The 24,484-nt window shown below is 40.4% G+C and overlaps 1 protein-coding gene and 1 long non-coding RNA gene across 6 annotated transcripts in view; one reads left to right on the forward strand and one right to left on the reverse strand.

Annotated features, from left to right (window-relative positions):
- LOC148149869 (uncharacterized) overlaps positions 1-14,104 on the reverse strand; it is a 71,850-nt gene extending 57,746 nt beyond the window's left edge. The window contains exons 1-2 of the long non-coding RNA XR_015757158.1: positions 13,987-14,104; positions 3,433-3,598 (exon numbers count right to left, since the gene is read on the reverse strand). This is a non-coding gene — a long non-coding RNA (uncharacterized LOC148149869). The remainder of the gene's footprint in view (positions 1-3,432; positions 3,599-13,986) is intronic.
- Positions 13,564-24,484, forward strand: part of skap2 (src kinase associated phosphoprotein 2) — a 277,534-nt gene continuing 266,613 nt past the window's right edge. For 4 of the 5 annotated variants that reach the window (XM_043689565.2, XM_043689566.2, XM_087986971.1 and 1 more), the window contains exon 1: positions 14,040-14,133. In XM_043689565.2, the coding sequence (XP_043545500.1) occupies positions 14,055-14,133 (79 nt within the window). In that variant the 5' untranslated portion in view covers positions 14,040-14,054. Of the gene's footprint in view, positions 13,722-14,039; positions 14,134-24,484 lie in introns of those variants that run through there. The other variant, XM_043689567.2, reaches the window with a different exon arrangement.

Genomic DNA, 24,484 nt, shown 5'->3' on the forward strand with positions numbered 1-24,484 from the left:
CCATAATTTCAGTCCCAAATGACCGATTGCTTATGCAAGGAGATACTCTCATATTCAAAATTTTTAACCGGGGAAATCATCTTGTTGTCTTTGTTTTGTGATAAAGGCGCAGGTTGGTAAAACTAATATCCTGGCATGGAAATTCAAATTTTAAAACACGGTTTTCGGCACATTAAGCTTAGCTTTGTCTTATTAGGCAATTCCACTTTATGGTTAGTTTTAAATCATATGTTATGTGTGCTTTATACCACACCGATAATGTCTTTGTAACTTTGATTACTACAACTTAATTATATTTCATGAGATCTATTTGCAGTCATGTCATTTATCTCATCAAAAATCATCCACTACCACTTCAGAAGAAAGCACCATGCTCCATTTGGTAACAGTGGTATAAATGATGGCATGAAAGAAGCACAACTATGTCTACCTCAACGTTTTGGTAAAATCTGTTACAATATTTTCCTCTTCTTGGCAGTGTACCAAGGGATGACTGTATTCACAGTACATTCCACACTCGGTGCACAAAGATACCATTTTCAGGAACAATGGACAGTCAGTTAAACAGAAAAATGCCATGCATGCAATAAAGTATTGACATTATGAAAAGATTATTATTTCAGTTTATAAACTCACCTAAGTAAAAATACAACAGAAAACATAATTTAAATCCCTACTGTCTAAAGAAATTGCAAAAGACAGAAACCTGAAACTTAACAGAGCTATTGTGAGCAAATATAACAGAAATCAGACCAGGAGTTCACCCTTTTCAAAATGAATGAAAAAAGAAGAGATTTAAAATATAAATAAGTTATTTAACATATTTTAAATCACTAAAAGTTTCAATATATTACTGCAAGCATCAATAAGACCCAAAGTTCATAACTACTTTCAGACCATGAAGTGAATAAAGCTTACTGAAGTCAATTATAATTGTGGTGCAAACACCTTAATTTACTAGAACTGGACATTCTGGCTATAAATCCTAAACTAGTACAAAGAGTTCTGATGGAAAGCCTGTTCTCTGACACAGGCAAGGAAGGTGTGAGGCCACTAAAGGGAAAACACATGAACCGGAACTATTGTATTCGAAAAGGCACAAGTCTCAAAACATACATACTATCTGTAAGAAATACTCACAAAAATAATAAATGGCTAGAAAGACTGTAGAATTTTAAAGGTATATTAATTAAAACTATCAAGCCTTGATTTTAATTTTCAAACTGATCTGTCAGATTCATTCTTTTGCCTTAGTCATGGAGTCATAGAGATGAACAGCATCGAAACAGACCCTTTGGTCCAACTTGTCCATGTCGACTAGATATCCTAACCTAATCTAGCCTCACTAGTCAGCATTTGGCCCAAATTCCTCATACACCCTATTCATACACCCATCCAGATGCCTTTTAAATGCTGTAATTGTACCAGCCTCCACCACTTCCTCAGGCTGCTCATTCCATACCCGCAGCCTCTGCGTGAAAAAGTTGCTTTAAATCTTTTAAATCTTTTAAATCTTTCCCCTCTCACCCTAAACCCATGCCCTCTAGTTCTGGACTCCCCACCCCAGGGAAAATACCTTGTCTGTTTACACTATCATGCCCCTCATAATTTTAGAAATCTCCATAAGGACACCCTTCAGCCTTCGACACTCCAGGGAAAGCAGCCCCAGCCTATTCAGCCTCTCCCTGTAGGTCAAATCCTCCAACCCTGGCAACATCCTTGTAAATCTTTTCTGAACCCTTTCACGTTTCACAACATCCTTCTCATAGGAGGGAGACCAGAATTGCACACAATATTCCAAACGTTGCTTCACCAACGTCCTGTATAGCAGCAAGATGACCTCCCAACTCCTATACTCAATGCTCTGTCCAATAAAGGAAAGCATACCAAACACCTTCTTCACTATCCTAGCTACCTGTGACTCCACTTTCAAGGAACTATGAAACTGCACTCCCAAGGTTCAGCAACACTCCCCAGGATCTTACCATTAAGTTTATAAGTCCTGCTCTGATTTGCCTTTCCAAAATGCCGCACCTCACATTTATGTAAATTAAACTCCATCTGCCACTCCTCAGCCTATTGGCTCATCTGCTCAAGATCCCATTGTACTCTGAGGTAACCTCCCTTCACTGTCCACTATACCTCCAACTTTTGTGTCATCTGCAAACTTACTAACTACCTCTTATGTTCACATCCAAATCATTTATATAAATGATGAAAAGTAGTGGACCCAGCACCAATCCTTGTGGCACACCACTGGTCACAGGCCTCCAGTCTGAAAAGCAATCCTCCACCTTACTGGAATGTCTTACTGAAGTCCATATTTTCTGGATATTGAGGCCAACATTCAGCTGACACGACTAGTTAAAAACAAAATCAGTGAATTCTGATATTCTGTACTATTATACATTTTTTTGGACATGTAAGTGCTTTTGACAAATAGAATATTTATGAGTTACACTGAGTAAAAACTTATGCATTCAGCTGTGCATTCGATGTGATTGAAGTAATTGCTAGTTTGCACACATTGCCAGAACCCAAAGATTGAATTACTGCCATTAACATTTTCCTAGATGTTTGACTATTTTTATTGTGTAGTTTGTGGTTTAAGCTTTTTTTGTAATATATAGTTTTGTTTTAATTTGTCATGTAACTGCTAACTGAGTAAAATATGATGAAGAAACAGAAAGAAGTGACATACTTGATGGTTGATATAAGATATACTACCTTGATTTTGTGAGGGTGTGAATTGTGAGGGAGAGAACTGACCAAATGGAATTTTGAGAAACGCAGGTACTCCCCCAATTTTCATATATCCATTGTACATAGTAAGCAAGTATTGGAAAGTTATCTAGTAGTTCTTTACTAGCAAAAAAACAAACAATACAACAGCTCCTAAGTGGCTCGTGAGTGCTCATAAGTTTTCTATTAATGGTGAGAGGACAGTATGTTAACCTAATAAGGTTACAAGATTGTGAGGACAATGATTAACAAAATTACTTGCACTGTGAGCATTGGAGAAAATTAATTCATTTTCAGAAGCAGTACTGGAGGTCCTCCTGCAGCAGGAAACAAAAAGGGTTTTTTCTTTGCAGCCAAGGCCATCATTTTACTAAACCACAAATTTAACCAATGGGTTGAAGTGGCACAGTTGCTAAACGCAGTTGCACTTAATTAGCATCACAGAAAAAAACTAAGTAAGGGTAGTTAGCTTTGTAGCTATTGTGGCTTAATATGGAGCTATCTAAGCACAGTGCAATTGTCTCTCCAAGGAGATAAAGTCCACAGCGTGAAAGTAGTCATTATCCTTTGGCTTTGTCTTCCTTTATTATACATTACACAAAAGCTCAAACCCAGAATAATAGAGAGATATACTAATGCATTACAAATACAGTGGTTACAAACAATTTCTGCAGTATTGGTAGACCTTACCTATATTTACATGTTATGTGGTAAGGAAAAGGCAGCTTGCAGTCCACGTACTTGGGTCAGAGCACAGTAAAGCAGTGTTGCATGGTAGTTTTGAAATAGGCAATATCATTCAACTTTCTCATCTTCCTACCACTTTCTCCCCAGAGTTTGGACAGGAGAGCTAACTCTAATTAAAGAGACATAATAGGTTAAATATATCGAAGTAAAAAAGTGAAGAAGCTAATAGAAATCAAATTAATTAATTCTGCCAGTCATAATTCAGTTCATCAGGCAAGTCAGTATTGGGATTCTAATTAAGTTCCATAAATAAATAAAATACATGACGACAGGTATGTGCACAGTATCAGGGTGGCAGTCTGATGAAATTTGTGATGACCATACCTTTCTGAAAACTTAAAAATCACACGACGCCAGGTTATAGTCTAATAGGTTTATTTGGAAGTACAAGCTTTCAGAGTGCTGCTCCTTTTGTCAGGTAGCTAGTGGAGTAGGATAATAGGAACAGAATTTATAGTAAAAGATGGTAGGGTCATACACTGATGCGATATGTTGAACAAACCTAGATTGCTGTTAAGTCTTTCATCTTTTAGAATCGGTTGCAGGTTTGATTCATTAGTATGTAAATCCCAGAACTTCTTTCAAGTCTCATACCTAGATAACTTAAGGTTTTATTAAAAAAAAGTGACGTCTCAGCTCAGACAATGCATTAACGGTGTGAGGTTAGAATCTATATGTAGTCCAAACTTGAGTCAGACTGGTTCTATTTCCAAAGTAGGAATTTATAAAATGTCACATTGTTTATAAAAAAATCAAGATGTGAAAAATCCACCTTTTGATTCAGACCCTAGCAGTGTTGTCTGGAATGCAAACTAGACACACTTCAACATGGGTTTGTGGGGAGCGTGGGAATTGGTGGATGGGAAGAATGCACAGTTCACATGAGATAACAGTCATATCATATAGACAAAACCAGGTAGAGAATGAGGTACTATATTCTCTATTGCATAAGAATAAACTAATTAGTTGGTTGGCTGAAAGATTGGTGTGGGGAAGGTGTGTCCCACTTCATGGTTCGCTAGCAGTAGGGCTGAAATAGGAAAGAGACACATCACTAGGACGGGCTACATTGAAACAGATTGGAAAGGGCATATAGGGTTATATAAACTAATAAAAACATAGGCTGGATGGGAAGGGGAAGACGGAGGATTCAGTGCCAAAATAATGATCTGAATAGAAATTGAAGATTAAGAGTACAAATGTTGATAACAGTAGTATAAATAAGTCAGGAGATTAATGCTTATAAGTAACAACATAATACTCATTAAATTTCAAGTTGGAGTAATGAAAAATGAAACTAATAAATAATTTTTGCATAGCAACATGCAAAGTTTTATAACTTCAGCAAACAAGTATACTAAGCTTGCTACAAGTGACACAAATGGAAAGAGATGAATGGTGTTTTTCTTCGCCCAAACTTTAGACAAATAGATAAGAAACATAGACAAGCATGCTCTCACACACGTCAGTTTTCTTCACACAGTGCAATACTGCCAAAACTGTGGACCTAATTCACAGTAAAGTTTAAAAGTCCCAAAGCTTCTTTGAAAAGCTACACAGAAAAGCTACCAAAGCAAATATGTTCATCTTTATAATCTATTTTAGCACTTTGCCTCCCATTAGAGTTATAATTAAAATGAAACGCCAACTCACATTCACTTATTCAAATCAAAAGAAAACAGATATATAAATTTCTTGGCACAGATCTGTTTTTGCTGTCGACTGTATAATGACTATCCAGAGTCCATTAGAACATATATTGTACCAAACCAATTATTATTTAACATTTATTGACTTGGCTACTGAACAAGCTAACAAAAAGAGATTTATGAGATATGAAAATTGACTTTTAATTATTTATCTCTGAAATTAACACTGGAAAATATGACTTCAAAATTTATGATTTCAGACAATGTAATGCTGTTTCTAAGTCATTAATTAATTAGAAGAGATTAGTATTATCAAATGAGTGGATGGTTAAATAGATGAGTGAGCACTTGAATATGTAGATGTATAAGTTGGTAACAGAGTAGGGTGGATGAGGTAAGTTTGTAAAGTGACATCCGGATAGGAAGGCAATTGAGTAGGGTGGCAAGATTGGATCGGGCTTGGGCTGTGGGGCATCATGGTGTCACCAAGGATGTCATCTGGATGTCCATTGTATACCTAGCAATTAGACTACATTTTGTGGGTATTAGTTCAGCTTAGACAGTCAGAACTGACTGAAGTCTCCGACTGTAACTCAGAGTTAGAAACTTTCTCAGAGGGTATTTTGGAGCAAGGAATTTATCCATCAAAAGTTAAAATGTCACAGGCATTTAAGGGCATCATAGTGACTCAGTGGTTTGCATTGCAGTCTGACAGTGTCAGGACCTGGGTTCAATTCCAGCCTTGTGTGGAATTTGCATGTTCTCCCCATGTCTATGTGGGTTTCCACCAGACACTCTGATTTCCTCACAGTGCAAAGATGTGCAAGTAAGGTGGATTAACTTTGCTAAAGTGTCCAGGGGTGTGCAGGCTAGATGGACTAGTGATTGTTATTGCAGGGTTATAGGTTGGGTAGTAGACTGTGTCTGGGTGGAAACCTTTTGGAGTGTCGGTGCAAAGTGTTTGGGCCAAATGGCCTCTTTCACTAATGTAGGCTTTCTACGATACTATGAATTCCCATGGATTCAGTTTAGCAGGATCCTGAAGCACACCTCTGGTTGGACATCGAGTTTCCAATGCACTGCAGAGCATTATATTGTGCCTATTTTAATAAGTGGACAGAAAGTGTCACCTTAATACTTGTACTCATACTTTTTTTCAATTTTCTTTTTCTATTACTCATATAGGTGCACACCAATGTCACCAGTTGAAGTAGAGGGAATCTGCTCAGTGCCATTCCCATTACCTTCGATAGCCATGGTGGACATCCTCTGGAGTTTCAAAGGATCCAAGAAACCTACAGTCTCTTTAACTGGTTCTAAGGCTTCCGATCAACCTTTCCTATTGCAACTGTTGGTGTTGATGGTAGAGAGGATGAGGAGATGTTGATAATCCTGGTGGTGTCCTGAGAAAAAAGGCTAGAAGAGGCTAGTACTCATTATTCTATTTGGATGAACAAATGCACCTCTGGATCAGCCAGAGGGCAAAGGGCTTCTAAAGGAGGCTTAGATGCCTCACTCCCATTGACCTCGCCACTGCTGCACTGAGCACATAAGTGGAGTGATAGAATACAGAACTAAGCATAGGGATTGTATATTAGACCAAGGTCCCTGTGGCAGTCACCAATCTCTCCATGAGGCAATATGCTCAAATACCTTCAACTCAGTAGAATGGGTGGCATGGTGGCTCAGTGGTTAGCACTGCCAGAGATCCTGGTCCAATTCCAACCTTGGGCAACTGTCTGTGTGGAGTTTGTACATTCTCCCTATGTTTATGTGAGTTTCCTCCCACAATCCAAAGATGTGCAGATTAGGTGAACTGGCCATGCTAAATCGCCTGTAGTGTTCATGAATGTGTAGGTTAGGTGCATTGGTCGGGGTAAATATAGGATAATGGGGTTGAGGAATGTGTCTGGGTGGGTTACTCTTTGTAGGGTCAGTGTGGACTTGTTGGGCCGAAGGGCCTGTTTCCACACTGTATGGATTCTCTGATGCATGGCATGCAAATTCTCCTCCATTGCTTGTATTCTCTGGCCTTTTCTGCAAGTCCAGTAGGCAACCAGAAACTTGTCATCAACTTGGGGGTCAGCAGGATCCTGATTCCCAGCAGTCCTCCAATCATCTAGTGTTACATTCTTCCAGTGATTGTACTGAAATTATGATATGCTCACCAGATTGTACTCATAAATCTGTACATGACCTCCATGTGGTGTAAGTGTTGATGGAAGTGAATGATAAGGCAGGTAATGGTGCTCCCTCAGAGACACTGGTTTCTTTATTCCTAGATGTGAAGTATTTAGGCTTCCTCAATGCTGCAGCCTCCTCCCTGGATAGTGATGACCTTTCTTCTGGTGTCTGCCGCTGTTTGTACTTCCTCTTTGCCAGTGATCTACATGGCCTCTTCTCAGCTGATATAAAGAACCTTTGTCAAGACTCATCAGGTGTTGCTGAACAAAGAGACCTTGACTGCAGGCTCATAGCTCCTTGAAAGTAGAGTCGCAGGTAGATAGGATAGTGAAGAAGGCGTTTGGTATGCTTTCCTTTATTGGTCAGAGAATTGATTAAAGGGATTGGGAGGATATGTTGCTGCTGCACAGGACATTAGTTAGGCCACTTATGGAATACTGTGTGCAATTCTGGTCTCCTTCGCATCGGAAGGATATTGTGAAACTTGGAAGGTTCAGAAAAGATTTAGAAGAATGTTGCTAGGGTTGGAGAATTTGAGCTATAGGGAGAGGCTGAATAGGCTGGGGCTGTTTTCCCTGGAGTGTCGAAGGCTGAGGGGTGACCTCATAGAGGTTTATAAAATCATGAGGGGCATGGATAGGATTAATAGACAAAGTATTTTCCCTGATGTGTTGGTGTCCCAGGTTTAGAGTGAGAGGGGAAAGGTATAAAATGGAGCTACGGGCCAACTTTATCACAGAGAGGGTGGTGCATGTATGGAATGAGCTGCCAGAGGAAGTGGTGGAGGCTGGTACAATTGCAACATTTAAAAGACATCTGGATGGGTATATGAATAGGATTTATAGAGAGATGGGCCCAGTGCTGGCAAATGGGACTAGATTAGGTTGGGATATCTGGTCAGCATGGACAAGTTGAACTGAAGGACCTGTTTCCATGCTGTACATCTCTATGACTCTATGACCTGTGCACTTCCTTTCCACATTATGGGTCTACTTCTCCTGTGTGACAAAGTGTAGAGTTTGGGTCAGTTCAAGTAACACCTAATCTCCTTGTCAGCATGCAGAGGAAATATACATACAAAAGGCAAACACCCTCATGCTTTGGCTCCAATTACCATCCGGCCTGAGGCTGATTATGGTGTATCCACTCATGCACATACGTGACCATGAAAGGTTTCTATTGAAGATGTAACATTGACATTAACCCTTGAAGACCAGAGGAGATCATTGATTCATTTCCTGCACTTGATGCAGATTTGATATATGACCCCATGCTCACCCTCTCTGCCACCTCCCAACATCTTGATTGTGTAAGAAGGCCTTGTTATGTTACCTTCAGGAAAAAAAAGCATGCACTGCTTTTCCCAGACAGTTGGAGGAGAATGTACCGGGAGGCATTGCTGAACTTGGGGTGGTCTGCCTTGGTAACTGGTCATTTGTTCAAACATGGCATTCTCAATCAGGAGAGTCCCGGCATTGATGCATAACTTCCCTGTTGAACAGCAGGCTCTTTAGATGCAGTATTGTCACCTGATTGCAGGTTTCACTATTACCCTGCTGTGAACTTGCACATAGTTTCCATGCATAGCATAAGTACTTAAAATTTTCATTGTGATCGTGTGTGAAAAGAGAAAAGAAAAAGAGAAAGGAGAAGTTGGTGATCACTTCCAGTTACATCATTGCGAATGACATGCTGTTGATAAAATCCTGACCAATGTTTCAGAGATCATCTTAGGTGAACATTCTTACGCAGGAAAAAGAGAGTAAGGCCTTTCATCAACTGATTCAAAAAGTTTATTGTTTCAGATGGGATTCGTCACTTCAGAGGCTTTATGTTTTTTTGCCTGCATTGAAGCTGTTTTCATATTTAGTTTTCTTGCTCTAATTGTTTGACTTATATTTGAACAAAGGTCCTTTTTACATAAGCACTTGGAATGAATGGAAACCTTCATGTGTCTTTTTTTAAAATGTATTTTGTTGGCTCCATATTTCTTTGACAGCCTTTAATTTATACTTTTACTGGCCTTTTGTGATGTCTGTATAAACACTGATATGTATCTAAGTCAACAAAATGTCACTGAAACATTTTTCTACAATGCGTTAGTTTGCTATATGGAACATTTCAGCTTTCATTTTCAATTTTTTTTTGCAATTTCTGTTCTTTGCTGTCTTTATGTACATAAAGCAGTAGTTCTCCACAGGCTGTCTTCCTATATTTTAAGTGTGTTCTCACCTCATTGCATTTGGCTTTGTTCCTAGAACAGCTCGCTGTGAAAATATAGCTCAACTTGTGTTAAGCTATTTCGAGGGCCAAAGCCTTCTGCAACTGTGGTTTTTCTTCTATTTTTCTTTCTATGAATGCAAGTAAAAAGTTGAAAAAATTATATTAATAGGAAATGCAATATGTTGGCATGGAGGTATGTAAGCATTCGCTGACAAAACCAGTTTAAAAGTAAATCAAAAAGCTTTTGCAATGGCTGTAAAAAAAACTGTTCAGCTGGTTGTTGAGCTACACAGGCGAAAGTGAGGACTGCAGATGCTGGAGATCAGAATCGAGAGTGTGGTGCTGGAAAAGCAGAGCAGGTCAGGCAGGAGAAACAGGAGAATTGACGTTTCGGACTGATCGCCCTGAACGGCTTATGTCCGAAACATTGATTCTCCTGCTCCTTGGGTGCTGCCTGACCTGCTCTGCTTTTCTAGCACCACACTCTTGACTGTTGAGTTACACAGCCTAAGAAGGTCCTAGCATCAATCTTCTGTTAGTGTTGAGATAACTGCTTGATCTCTGCTGAGCAGGAGTATGGATATTTTGGCTTGACTGGTATGTGGATAAATTAGCAACAGTTCACTGCGCTCCGATAAGTTGTGATTTCAAAGAGATCTGTTGGATTGTAACCTGGTGTTGTGTGACTTCCGACTTCGTTCACCTCAGTCCAATACCAGCACCTCCACATTATGTTTTATTATGAGTAGATTAAATCCTTTTGTTTCTCTCACTTATGTCCTCACTTCTCCTGCCTTTTCATAAGTGTTACTGTCAAACTCCAAATCCCATATCATATATTTCAGTACTGAAGACAGAGGATCAAGAATATCAAGTATATGAAATAAAAACAAAAATCATTACATTGGATTCTTCCTGTACTGTCAGTAAGCATATTTTCTTTTTCTTTGACTCAATGGATTGGGAGAATTGCTCCCACTTGTCAAGTTTCTGTGTGATTTTGGCTATTCGCTGCTCCAAGTTTCTGGCACAGGAGCAGAGCAATTTGCCAACTTCCATCGGCATGCAAGAGCAATGACAATTAAGAATTGGATATATCAACCAGCAAAGGCTGAACGCCGACTGACTGGAGTAGAGGAGGAGGCGGAGATGGATCATCCACTCAGTACTTATGACTGAAGATGCATGTGAATGTGCTGGGCTCTTCCATTGTGAAAGATGGGGATATTTGTGCAGCTTCCTTCTCCTCTAGTTCAGTGATTCTCAACCATTTTTTGGCCACACCACCCCAGGAGTTCTTCTCAGGTTCCTGGGCCCCTCTTTCAAATAGGGATACAACACAAACAAATGGACAGAAAATCATGTATTATTGATAACCAAGAAAATTTGAACATTCTGACATATTGGACAAAACTTAAAAGACTGTATGAAATTAAACATCTATCAGGCCTAATGTGATCCTTGAGCTTGGTGCTTTTCTGCAAGTTTCATGTTATCGGGCTCCAAATTAGACAGTGACAATCGGAGGTCATGTCTTGTTGCGATATCAATTCTGTTTCTGGATTTTGTCAAGGAAATTACCTTGCAGAATCTGCTCTCAACCAAGTATGTTGAGGGAAAGGCAATAAAAATATTTGGGCTTTTTCCCCTACAGTGTTGTAAATTTATTCGGCAGATCACTCTTGATCCAAAAATCTTTTTTGAAACTGACTGAACTGACAATGTGCAGTTATATCACTCTGAAGATCAATCAACCTCTCTTAAATTTCTGCCTCAACTTGGGTGGGTTGAACTTCAAATGGACTCAAAATCCAATCCGGGATACCAAGGCTTAAAAGGTCATTAAATCTTTCTTGCATATCCTTGTGTTTCTGCTTTAGATACTTCACATAAACGGTAAGGTCATCGACCTTCAGTGCGATCGTCTTCAGGTTTGGAAATTATAAAAATCTGATGTCCAACACTGCACCAATAGATTTTAAGTTTCTTAAAGAAAGAAACAGTGACTTCCTTACATTCTACGAGGTTACTGTTTTTGCCCTGTAAGTTCTTGTTTGACAAATTAAGTTTCTGAAAGATATCTGCCAGATTAAATATGCCTGCCTTAGCATCAACGTGTCTTTCGCCATGCTCTATATCAGACATGAAGGAAACTATGGTGTCCCAGAGTGTAAAAAACGTTGAAGACAGTTTCCCTTGGAAAGCCAAGATATTATAAATAGGAGGGAAACTATTGAGTCCAATGAAGGTTGTTGCTTGGGTATTTCATCGGTTCAGTTACCAAGGCACCCATAAACCCTTGGGGTTCCCCTTCTCACAGTTTTCAGTTTGTGGTCCCTTCAAATGTGCCACGGCCCCTAAGGGGGCCATATGGCCCCCGCTGAGAATGGCTGCTCCAGTTAGTTGTTTCCATAACCATTCAAGACTGGAGCTTAGATCTCATACGTTGGTTGTGTAATTGCTTAGCCCTGTTTATTGCATGCTACATCTGTTGGTTAGTATACTAAAGTCCTATGTTGTAGCTTCACCTGTTTGACACGTCATTTTTAGATATGCCTGAAACTGCTCCTGGCATATCTGATGCACTCTCATTCATTGAATGACAGTCAATTCTCTAGCTTGATGGTAAGGTCAGTGTGTGCAATATGCTGGGCGATCAGGTTATAGACTGAACACAATTGAATACAAGTTTGCTGATGGTGATTCACAGTATCTCATGGATGCCCAATTTTGACTTGTTTGAACTCTCCTCATTTAGGACAGTGTTAGTGCCGCTGGCTTGATATCCACTTCACTGTTTTGAACAAATGCATCTGCCACTGGGAGATTGGTGAGGATGAGGTCAACTATGATTTTCACTCTCTCCATTCCTTCACTATCAACTGCAGAACTAGTCTAGCAACTCTGTTCTTTCAGACTTGACCAGCTTGGTCTGTCAAGGTGCTGTCAAGCAACTCTTGCAGCTGAATCACTTTTTGAAAAGGAGTAGCTGACGAAGGAACTGCGCTCCAAAAGCTTGTGATTTTAAATAAATTTATTAGCCTATAACCTAGTGTTGTGTGACTTATCCACCCCAGTTCAACACCAGCACCTCCACATCATAGTGAAATTGCCAAAGGTGTTTTTCAGCACAACTTTTTCATGAGGTTGTATGGCAATATCTGACAGAATGAAATTTTTCACAGCAAAGTGGCCAGATCCATCCTTCAAAACATCCAGAGACAGCTAGAATAGCTGTAGGTAATAACATGTGGGACTTGATTTTCACCTTTGGGGAATAAGGTCTGGTCAAGGTGCACTCTGAAAATAGCATCTTGATTGGAGTGAGAAACATCTGACACTCCAGGAATGTGCTGCTATTTCCACACCAAGGGTTTGGACAAGGATGATGGCAACCCAATCTCCTCCAATTAACTTCCTCGTCCACATTAGAGAAGAAGTTCTGGAGGTCTAAAAAGGCAATAAAATAGGTAAATCTCTGGGACTTGATTAGGTGTATCCCTAGGACGTTGTGGGAAGCTGGGGAAGAAATTGCTCGGCCCCGAGCAGAGGTATTTGTATCATCCATAACCATGGATGAGACACCAGAAAATTGGAGGGTGGCTAATGTTGTGCTTTTATTTAAGACTGCAGGAAAAGCCTGGCAACTAATGACTAGCGAGTCAGATGTCAGTGATTTCATTTCTCTCTTCAGATTTATAGCACGCTCTGATGCAACTGAGTGACTTGCTGGGTCAAATCTGAGGGCAGGTAAGAGTCAACCGCATTGCTGTGCGGTATGTTTCCTTCCCTGAAGGAGAGTATGACCCGCAGATGGATTTTTAAACTAGTTTTCCTTCGACCCGCCCACTTCAAATTGCACCATCTGGCGCAGGGAGGCCGCGTACTCAGCACTGGCCTGGATTTAGGATTACAACTGTAATAAAATTAACGCCACCACAACCTCCGCTTCCCGGATCGACCACAACAAGCCCCAAGGGGCCGTTGGCCGCATCGCCAGCGCGAGCATTGACGTTGGTGGTACGTGCGCGCGCGCTCTCTCTCTCCCCCTCCCTCGCGCCGTTGTTAGGGCTGCGTTCCGCGTCATCGCGCGGACACTCCCGGTGACAGCGTTCGGCTTGGCCCCCGGGTGGAAGATGCAGCGAATTCCCGGGGACGTGAAGAGCCTCGTTACAGGTAAAGAGAAAGCAAAACAAAACAAAACAAACGATCCGCCCCCCCCGTCACGGCAGCTTGATTACAATTACCGACGACCCCCCTCAGTGTTTTCTGAAGGAGTCGGCTGAGTTTGGTCCAGAGCAAAGTGAAAGGAGGAAGTTGGAGTGACACGGTCAGTTGCTGAGAAGTAACAGCTTCCCTACTTTTTGAAACCCCCCCCAAAAAAAAGCGCGTTTCCCTCATGTAGTGTCGAATTTATCCAAGGTGCAGACGGATCATTTACCGTGGCTGTGACCTGTGAGACTGAGTACCGGATGATGTGTCGGGGTCGTTGGTGAGCACCTGCCGGCAATGTCGATGTTAAACGTGAGCTCGAAGCGGCCTTTCCCCTTGCATTTCTGTCCGGGAATGGTGACTGGCAACCTACCGAGTGAGCACTCACTTCTCACTGCCCCAGATTTTGCTGAGTTTACTTCTTAAAAATTGAAGATTAATTCTAGTGATGCACTTTATTCAAGCGAGGCGACAGCACAGCCGGCTGACTCGTTACGAAGTTTGTTTTCGGCAATATGTTTTACAAACTTAACTACTTTTCGCCCTTCTCCCTCGCCAATCGTTAAAGTCACTGCCTGAGAACGTAAAATGTCGATAAAGTAACTGCTTAGCATTTGAGTATTGAAATTTAATTCGGTGCGTTTTGTGCTTTTGGAGCCAACCTTGTAAGAGTACTGCAGAAAACTTTTTAAACAAGTACTACATGTATTTATGCAGGTGAAGGGCACAATTTAGAGAGAATGCAAATTAGAAATTATTTTACTGAACATAACTTGCAAACATGCTGACCTATCAATTTATGATGCTACGGAAGCTCTTATTGCTTCGCGTATTACTTTTGGGCTTTGCAAGTTGGAATTTATCATCGGATGATTGGTGTCAGCTGACACTATTTTTGTAAGTTTAACTCTGAGCAAGTTTTAACTGGACAAAGTTTTCTTGCTAAGTGTTGATGCTAAAGATATGGGTAAACGTTTTTCCTGAAATTTTATCTTTTTTAAAAAATGTGTTAAGGTCTAACTTAAAAAAAAACATGTCTTGAAGTAAAATTGTACAGGGAAGATTAGATTAGATTACTTACAGTGTGGAAACAGGCCCTTCGGCCCAACAAGTCCACACCGCCCCGCTGAAGCGCAACCCACCCATACCCCTACATTTACCCCTTACCTAACACTACGGGCAATTTAGCATGGCCAATTCACCTGACCTGCACATCTTTGGACTGTGGGAGGAAACCGGAGCGCCCGGAGGAAACCCACGCAGACACGGGGAGAATGTGCAATCTCCACACAGTCAGTCGCCTAAGGGGGGGAATTGAACCCGGGTCTCTGGCGCTGTGAGGCAGCAGTGCTAACCACTGTGCCACCGTGCCATATAAAAACACTTAACTCCCTGTGATAGCTTTGCAATTTCAACAATTGCAAATATGGTAATTTGTATTTATATGGCAATTTTAATGTAATACAGCATTCACATTCTAAACTATAATGTGACACCAAACCAAATCTTCTGGGGCAGATAACCAAAAGCTTGGCTCAAGAAGAGGAAAGTGTGAGATAGGCATTACAGTAATTGTTTCCAAAGGTTCATTATGAGGATCACTGCTTTTCATGATATGTATTGACTTAAAACAAAACGAAGAACTGTGGATGCTGGAGATCTGAAACAAAAACAGAAATTCTGGTGAAACTCAGCAGGTCTAGCAACATTTGTACAGAGAACGCAGTATTAATGTTTTGAGTCTGGTGACTCTTTGTCAGAAGACCATTAGTGTGTATGGACCTGCCTTGGTAGGGCACAATTTCAAAATTTGTAGATGAGACAAAACTGTAGTGAGCAGCGAAGAGGACTTCAGCCAGTGCCACTCAAATTCCCTCAAACAATAAAAGTGAACATAAAGACTGGTAGTTAAAACGGAAGTTGCTGGGAAAGCTCGGTAAGTCTGGCAGCAGCTGTGCATAGAAATCAGAGTTAATGTTCTGGGTCTGTTGACCCTTCCTCAGTACAAATGCTGCCAGTTCTGAGGAAGGGTCACCATACCCGAAACGTTAACTCTGCACAGATTCTGCAGGGAAAAAGTGAGGACTGCAGATGCTGGAGATCAGAGCTGAAAATGTGTTGCTGGAAAAGCGCAGCAGGTCAGGCAGCATCCAAGGAACAGGAGAATCGACGTTTCGGGCATAAGCCCTTCTTCAGGAATTCTAAGAAGGGCTTATGCCCGAAACGTCGATTCTCCTGTTCCTTGGATGCTGCCTGACCTGCTGCGCTTTTCCAGAAACACATTTTCAGCACAGATTCTGCAGGACTTGTTGAGCTTTTCCAGGAACTTCTGTTTTTGTTTCTGATTTACAGTGTCTGCAGTTCAGTCAATTTTTATACAGGCTGGTAGAATGGGTGAACATGAAATTTATTGGAAGTGTGAAGGGATTCACTTTGCTTGGAAGAAAAAGTAATGTAAATTAGTGTACAATTCTAAAGAATGTTCATGAACAGAGATGAATATATGCACAAATAGTTGGAGGTGATAGGGAAGATTGGAAAAAGTGGTTTAAAATAAGCATACAGGATTCTGCACTTCATAGAGTACAAAAGTTAGAAAATTACAACCAACCTTTATAATTGACCAGCATTGCTGAACTATCTTGCAAAATAGAGCAGCAGGCATGGGGGCAATTGGTGCATTGTTGTGAGTTCGAATGCAGGTAGCAGTATTTTGATAGTTTTATGGAGGACAGAACTTGGGAAGTTGGTCAGGAGAATATTAGAATATCAACTCAAAGTAAATTATGGATGTTTCAGCCACAGGCAGTTGACTGCCATTATGGAAATTAAAATAGTCTGCTTTAGTGGTCAACAGGCAGGAGGCTGGAAGAACACAGCAACCCAGGCAGCATCAGGAGGTGCAGAAGTCGACGTTTCAGGTGTAATCCTTCTTTAGGACTGGGGGTTGGTGTGGGAGAGCTGGAGATAAATGGAGAGGTGGGGGCAGGGTGGTGAAGTAGGAATAGGTGAAGACAGGTAGAGGGTACAACCTGGTTGGTCAGTGGGAGGAATGAATCTGGCTGGTGACAGGGAGCAGTGGAAGGGACGGGGAGGGGCTGGGACGGGTGTTGGGGAATGGGGTGGGAGCTTATTTGAAATTGGAAAACTCGGTGTTGAGCCCTCCGGGCTGGAGGGTGCCCAGGTGGAAGATAAGGTCTTGTTCCTCCAATAAGAGGTGTGGTTTGTTTTGGCAAAGCAGGAGGCCAAGACTGGTCATGTCGAAAAAGGAGTGGTTGGGGGAATTGAAATGGGCAGCGACTAGGAGGTCCGGTCGACCCTTGCGGATCTGGCTGCGATGCTCGGTGAGCCGTTACCTGTTTACGTTCGAGAGCACCTGATCCAATAAACTAGGTTGGAAAAGAGGCACCTCTGTCTTACCTGGAAGGACTGGTTGGGGCCCTGGATGGAGGTGAAGGCGGTCATGTACTGGCAGGTTTTGCATCTTTTCTGGTTGCAGGGGAAGGTACCAGGGGGTTTGGTGGTGGGGATGGCGTGAATGGTCCTTGCGGAAGACAGAGGGGTGGGGAGGGGAAGGTCCTCTACCTGTCTTCACCTATCCCCACTTCACCACCCTGCCCCCACCTCCCCCTTTATCTGCAGCTCCCCCCCCACACCCACTGCCAGCCCTGAAGAAGGGTGACACTCGAAACATCAACTTCTGCACCTCCTGATGCTGTCTGGTTTGCTGTGTTCTTCCAGTCTCCTGCCTGTCTACTTTGGATTCCAGCATCTGCAGTTTTTTTTGTCTCTAACCTAATGGAAGACAGGAACAGATTTTGATGGGTTTCAACTCCTTGTAAGAGCAAAATGTGGAGTTGACATTTAAAACAAAGCAAGTATTTTAACGTGGCCCATAGAAATATCTTGTACTGTTATGGGAAAGATACAGCACCACATTTCTCAACTCTGTCATGGGAAAGGCCAATCAGAGCTTGCTGCCCCTCAGCCTTGCTGGTATACAACTTGGGCAAAGTCAAGTTGGGGGCTAATAAATAGTCTGAAATCAAAGATAATTCACATATATTGTGCAAGGTCCTTTCTTTGAGAAAAAACAGGTTAATGCACTGCAGTAGATTGTTGTTGTACACCAAGAAACTATCGGTTTCATAATCCCAGTCCTGCCTTAGTCCCTTCATCGTTGAGTGGACCCACAGAAAGCAATAAGAAAATTTACAGTTTGAACATACTTGAACAATGAGGTGCCTGCCATGAAATGGTGTTCAATGCTATCAACTTCCTTATGCACAGGACCTTTTGTAACACTCCCAAGTGATATGTGTATTTTCACAGCTCTGTCAGCCTAAAAGAGGCAGGTAGAAAAGGTTATTTGTGAACAGGAGCAACATATGTATGTGTAATAATATTTAGGCTCAAAATATTGCAGCTCAAGTAGCAGACCCAGTCTTTCTTCATATGTTGCTAACTGTACTACTTCAAATTGTGCAGATTAAATTGCATCCCAGCTACAATATGATTGACTGTGGAAATGTTTTATTTTTAAGATGCGATTCTCCATTGCTTCAATTTTAATGTTCCGAGTGAAGTGATGGTCCTGATATGACTGTTGACACTATCCAGTGCATCATTTCTAACTTAGTTATTGATTTGACTTGATATAAATGTAAGGAATTTCCAAAGATTCCTACTCATCAGTACCAGCAAAACCCCACTGCCTAGGATTGCAGAATGTTGCGGCTGGCTGGTCATGGTTGTGATTCTCATGAGAAATTATTTCAATAAGTCATACTATTGTTCTTCATTATTTGTGGTTCAAGACTATTGTTTTTCCCATTATAATTGAAAATATTTTGTGCTGTACAATTTATGAATACTAAGGCCAAATTCTTATTATGATGTAATGCCAAAAGAGCCCTGATTCTGAAGATCCCGCCGCTGAAAGCAGTACACACCATTTTGTCGTGTGCTAATTCATAAGGCTTACTCAGCCTGTGCAGAAAATGTCCAAATGGCTTCCTTCTGTACCATAACAATTCTGTGCAGTGTAGCTACCTTCACGCTGATTTAATTTTTACAAGTGTAATATCCAAAACCTGACTTGTGGGTTTTAAATTTTCAGTAGAAGGTCTAAAGTTGCCAGGGTTATTGAAGATGTGCAGGGACCTTTTTTGGGTGAGGTCAGGTACGCTTTGGAATTGTTAAAATGGACAAACAAGTTTTTCTCTGCACTTCACTACCAGTTCAGGAGGAGAAATTCATGCCTAAGTCATTCCAAAACAAAGTAAAAATTGTTGTAATTATGCAAGTGTGGAGCATCATTCTTTATTTCTTTAAACATGTACCACTTAGAGTCATAGAGATGTACAGCATGGAAACGGACCATTCTGTCCAACTCATCCATGCCAACCAGATATCCCAACCCAATCTAGTCCCACCTGCCAGCACCCGGCCCATATCCCTCCAAACCCTTCCTATTCATATACCCATTCAAATGCCTCTTAAATGTTGCAATTGTACCAGCCTCTACCACATCCTCTGGCAACTCATTCCATACACGTACCACCCTCTGTGTGAAAAGTTGCCCCTTAGGTCTCTCTCTTATCTTTCCCCTCTCACCCTAAACCTGTGCCCTCTAGTTCTGGACTCCCCGACCCCAGGGAAATGACTTTGTCTATTTATCCTATCTATGCCCCTCATAATTTTTTAAACCTCTATAAGGTCACCTCTCAGCCTCCGACATGCTAGGCAAAACAGCTCCAGCCTGTTCAGCCTCTCCCTATAGCTCAGATCCTTCAACCCTGGCAACATCTTTGTAAATCTTTTCTGAACCCTTTCAAGTTTCACAACATCTTTCCGATAGGAAGGAGACCAGAATTGCATGCAATATTCCAACAGTGGCCTAACCAATGTCCTGTACAGCTGCAACATGACCTCCCAACTCCTGTATTCAATACTCTCACCAATAAAGAAAAGCATACCAAATGTCTCCTTCACTATCCTATCTACCTGCAACTCCACTTTCAAGGAGCTATGAACCTGCACTCCAAGGTCTTTTTGTTCAGCAACACTCCCTAGGAACTTACCATTAAGTGTATAAGTCCTGCTAAGATTTGCTTTCCCAAAATGCAGCACTTCGCATTTATCTGAATTAAATTCCATTTCCCACTTCTCAGCCCATCTGTTCTAGATCCTGTTGTAACCTGAGGTAACCTTCTTGGCTGTCCGCTACACCTCCAATTTTGGTGTCATCTGTAAACTTACTAACTGTACCTCTTTTATGCTCGCATCCAAATCATTTATGTGTGTGTGCACGTATAACTCGTGTTACTTTCTCCCTGCCACAAAACTGTTGAGATTGATTTATCAGTAGATTTTTCACGCTGCTTATCCTTTGTATGTGAAAACTGTACTCAAATTTAATTATACCTGTACATCTCAAGAGAGTAATGATAATATGACAATTTGTTAGCTTCACCAAGCTTTGATAGATCTTGAAGGATTTTCTAAGTTAATGAACTATACCATCCACATTGACATTTTAACATATCGAGCATACAGACAATCCCTGGGTTGCAAGCAGATTCTGTTCTTGAGTATGTTTGTTAGTCATTTTGTGTGCATGTCAGAATACAATACAGTAAAACATAAAATATCATTCATATGTACAAGCAAACATTTGCATGTTGTATTTTTAAAATTAATGCTAATGCACTTCTTCATGGGATCGCATTCATATATAACATGGTTTGTAAATCAGGGACTGCCTATATTTAGAACATTTATCATATTTCTCTATCTTCCAACGTAATAACGTTTTAAAAATGAGGTAAGGACTCAGGTTCATTGAAAAATTAGGTCTTGATCAGAGCTGATTATCTGATTAGTGCAATGGCAGAATTGACAGTTATTAGGAGCACATGCATTTCTGATATAGACTTATCCCATTTAAAAAAATTTGTAGAACAAATCTATATGTTTCAAAATATCTATTAACTATAGAAATGATTATCCATTTTATCTGAATAATTAAGACTGATCTAATCGCTATGTTTTAAGCACGCCTAGTTTGATTCTTGTATTCCAGCATAGTCTTACTGAAGAAACTTTGACAAATTTAGGCCAAACTATTTGCAAGAAATTTTTTCATCGTGGGATCGCAGTGTATTGATGCTTTGGCAATAACTTTTATAATTACCTCATGACCTTACAATTACCTCATGAATTGTCCTATCAATAATAATGTGTACCCTTGCCTATAATGTGATAAATATTAGAGATTTATTTGGCAAATTGTAGCTTGGCTTCTATTCCTACCACTTTGGAGTTCATAGCTCTTCATAACCCTGTTAAAAAGAAATTGGCCATAATATTTTGGTCATTGCTAACAATGTGCCTTATTGTCTAAGTCTACCTATTGTGTAGGTGGAACGAGGTCCTGCTGACAGTCCCTAGTTGCTCATATTCTAAATTAAAAAGCAGAAACAAAGAGGTGGTAATCTCTGGGTTACTGCTTGAGGTGCAAGCTAATTGACCCATGTTCTGAAGAAGGGTCATTGGACCCAAAACATTAACTCTAAATGCTGCCAGACTTGCACAGTTTTTCCAGCAATATCTGCTTCGTTTCTGATTTCCAGCATCTGCAGTTTTAGTTTTGTTTTTAAATTTATGGGTATTGGCCCCATTACTGGTGCCAGAGAGAGCTCTTTCAGGGGTACTCGTGCTACCTGAATCATGCTGCAACAAGAGTCCTGGCGGATTGCATAACTAAGACTGTAGTTAGGGCTTTAAAATAAATAGTGGGTGGGGAGAGGGTCCAGTTGTGTGGAAGATTAGAAAATCAAAGTTAAAGGAGAAGGCATGCGTGCAGGTTACACATCATGACCAGAAAAGTGGAGCAAGGGACAGTATGTGTAAATGTCGTATCATCCCTAGGAATTATACAAGAGTAGGGAAATTTGACAAAAGAGTAAACCTAAATGCTTTTTGTTGTACGCGTGAAGTATTTGGAATAAAATTAATGAGTTAACGGCGCAAATAGTGACAAAGTTATAGGGAGTCTGTAAGAATCTTTGAGAATTGAATATCCATTTCAGAAGGATTGGCAGGAAAGAAACGGAGGTGGTGTAGCCTTGTTAGTAAAGAATCAGTGCCATAATGAGAAATGATTTCGGCACTGGAGATCAAGAAGTAGAATCAGTCTGGGTAGAAATAAACAATAGTAAGGAAAAGAAGTCCCTGTTTGCAGTATTCTATAAGTGCCCAAACAGTGGTCCTGCAGCAGGGCATAGTGAAAACCAGGAAACACTGCGGGCTTGTAGGAAAGGTAGAGCAATAATGATGGATGATTTTAATATGCATGTTGACTGGTTTAATCAAATTGACAAAGGTGAGGGAGAATCCATTGCTCCATGAAACAATCTCTAATATATGCAATGTTTGGGGAATTATCCAGGGAATAGGCTATTCTGGATTTGGTATTATATGATAACCAGTGCAATCACTCTACTCCAGTTGTGCTTAATCTTTGAGCGAGACTGCCAGTTTAGTCACAAATTATGAAGGTTTCCCTTATGAAGGGAGCTCTGATATCAAAATGAAAATCAAGTTGAGATTAGCTGGTCTGTTGAATCTGTCAACCATACATCTCAAACAAAAACATGAAAAACTTTGGGCCAATTTAGGAAACTTCTGAGAAAATTCCCTCTCGTCTCCAAAAGTAATAAAATAAATTCAAAAAGTCTATTTTGGAAAGAAAGACACGTTTTCCCCAATGCGTTCGTGCCATCATCATGATATCCCTCAGGATATTCGTCTCACTGTTACTTGAATGCCTGCAGAGATTGTGTGCTTTACACATCTATTAGTAATTAGTTCCACAGCCCAAAAGCTTTAAAAATGTATATCTCCTGATGTATTTCCGATATTTAATATAAGCTTATGTAATGTATAATTGCATTACCCCCAGCGAGTTCCTCCCTGCTCCGCTTTCGGCTTAACTAGCCTATCAGTTTGGATCGTCGTTCAAATCCTTTCATTACTTGAAAAACCTCACTGAAACCTTTTAAAAAAAAATCTGCATATTTCTAAAGCATCAGTTAGCCTATGGCTTATAGTAACTGAAGGTACTGTATTAACTCTACGTGTCAACCTAATGCTCAATGGGAGTCAGGTTAAGACTCTTAAAACTAATTTATATAGGACAAATAGCCAGCGGAGGTAAGAAACTTTGGACTTATTTTGACTAGCTTACAAAACTCGTTCCCTAGTTGGAGGACCTAGCTATTTAAACAGACATTGTCATTAATATGTAACCCCAAATTTGTGTAAAATTTAATTAGTATTTTTTATTAATCTGCTGAAAAGTTGCAATATTTGAGTACTGATACATTTACAGAAAGTTTTAAACTTTGATCACCTTCTAACAAAACTTTGAATTTTATATTGCTTGTAAATAAATGGGAAGGACATTCTGGTTCAGAAAGCAAATTGTTCTGTTACTGTAATTTCCTGGTATCCAACTGTATTTTGGCTAACCTGCTTATGTTCATATCCGTAGTTAGAGGCCATTTTAAAGCTGATTCTCACCCAATAATATATGAGCATATGGGAAGGAAGAAAGAGCTACTGTTGAATATTGAGGGAGAAAATGTTGAAAGTGTTATGTTGGGCGTCAATCAAGTGGGCTGTTCTGTCCAGGATTTTATCGAGGGACTTGATAGTTGTTGGAGCTGCACTCGGCGAGTAGAGAAATGCCTTGTAAGTGGTCAATCGGCATTGAGGATTCAGAAGGTTATTTATCATAGAAATCCCAGCTTTTGACTTGCTATTGTAGCGAGAATATTGATGTGGTGGCTGGTCTATTTCACTTTGTGCTTAGAAATTGTGTACAATAATTTTCTCGACACCCTCTGCTTTTTATGATCATTCACAATGTGCAATATCTTGTTAGCAATGAATGATTGGAGCTGTTTCTAATACATCATGTGTGACATAGATGTGCATAATCATTCTCCTGGTCTGTATTTATTTATCCAGATGAAAGCAACTTCATTTATAGTGCATGACAGGGTTGTTTTTAAGGAAAAGGTGTGCACTGTGTATTGAAAGGTTGTAAACATTGAACCTTGGGTGATGTAAAAGGAATTGTACCTTTTTTATTTTAAGTGTAGCTACTAAGCTTGTGCGAAAAGTGATGTCAAAGTGACATGAGATCATATGGGACTGGAGCGAGGTTAGTAGGGCTGCAAATGAAATGTCTTCTCTTGCCATCATCTGTGTATAGTTATGTTCAGTAAAGAATGTTCATTCGCAAGAGTTTAGGTCATACCATTACATATTGGCAGTGGTGACCAAACCTATAGAACTCTTGTGTATTCAAGTAACCTTTGTTGGGGGAAGATGCAAACTGATTGGAAAAGCTTCTGCAGGTATGTGAAGGAAAAACGATTAGTGAAGACAAATGTATGTCACTACAGTCAGGGACAGGAGAAGTTATAATGAGGAATAGAGATATCACAGACCAATTAAATACATATTTTGGATCCATCTTCACAAAGAAGGGCAAAAATTATGTCCCATTCGTGTTGGGCTACACAGGATCTAGTGAGAGGGAGGAACTGAAGGAAATCTGTATTAGCAGGGAAATGGTATGGGGGAAATAGATGGAATTAAAGACTGATAAATCCCCTGGACCTGGTAATCTACATCATAGTGTACTTAAGGAAGCA

The sequence above is a fragment of the Chiloscyllium plagiosum genome, unplaced genomic scaffold (assembly GCF_037043375.1).
Source record: "Chiloscyllium plagiosum isolate Xiang-an unplaced genomic scaffold, Cpla_swu_hap1 HiC_scaffold_5, whole genome shotgun sequence".
In the NCBI taxonomy this organism is placed as follows: domain Eukaryota; kingdom Metazoa; phylum Chordata; class Chondrichthyes; order Orectolobiformes; family Hemiscylliidae; genus Chiloscyllium; species Chiloscyllium plagiosum.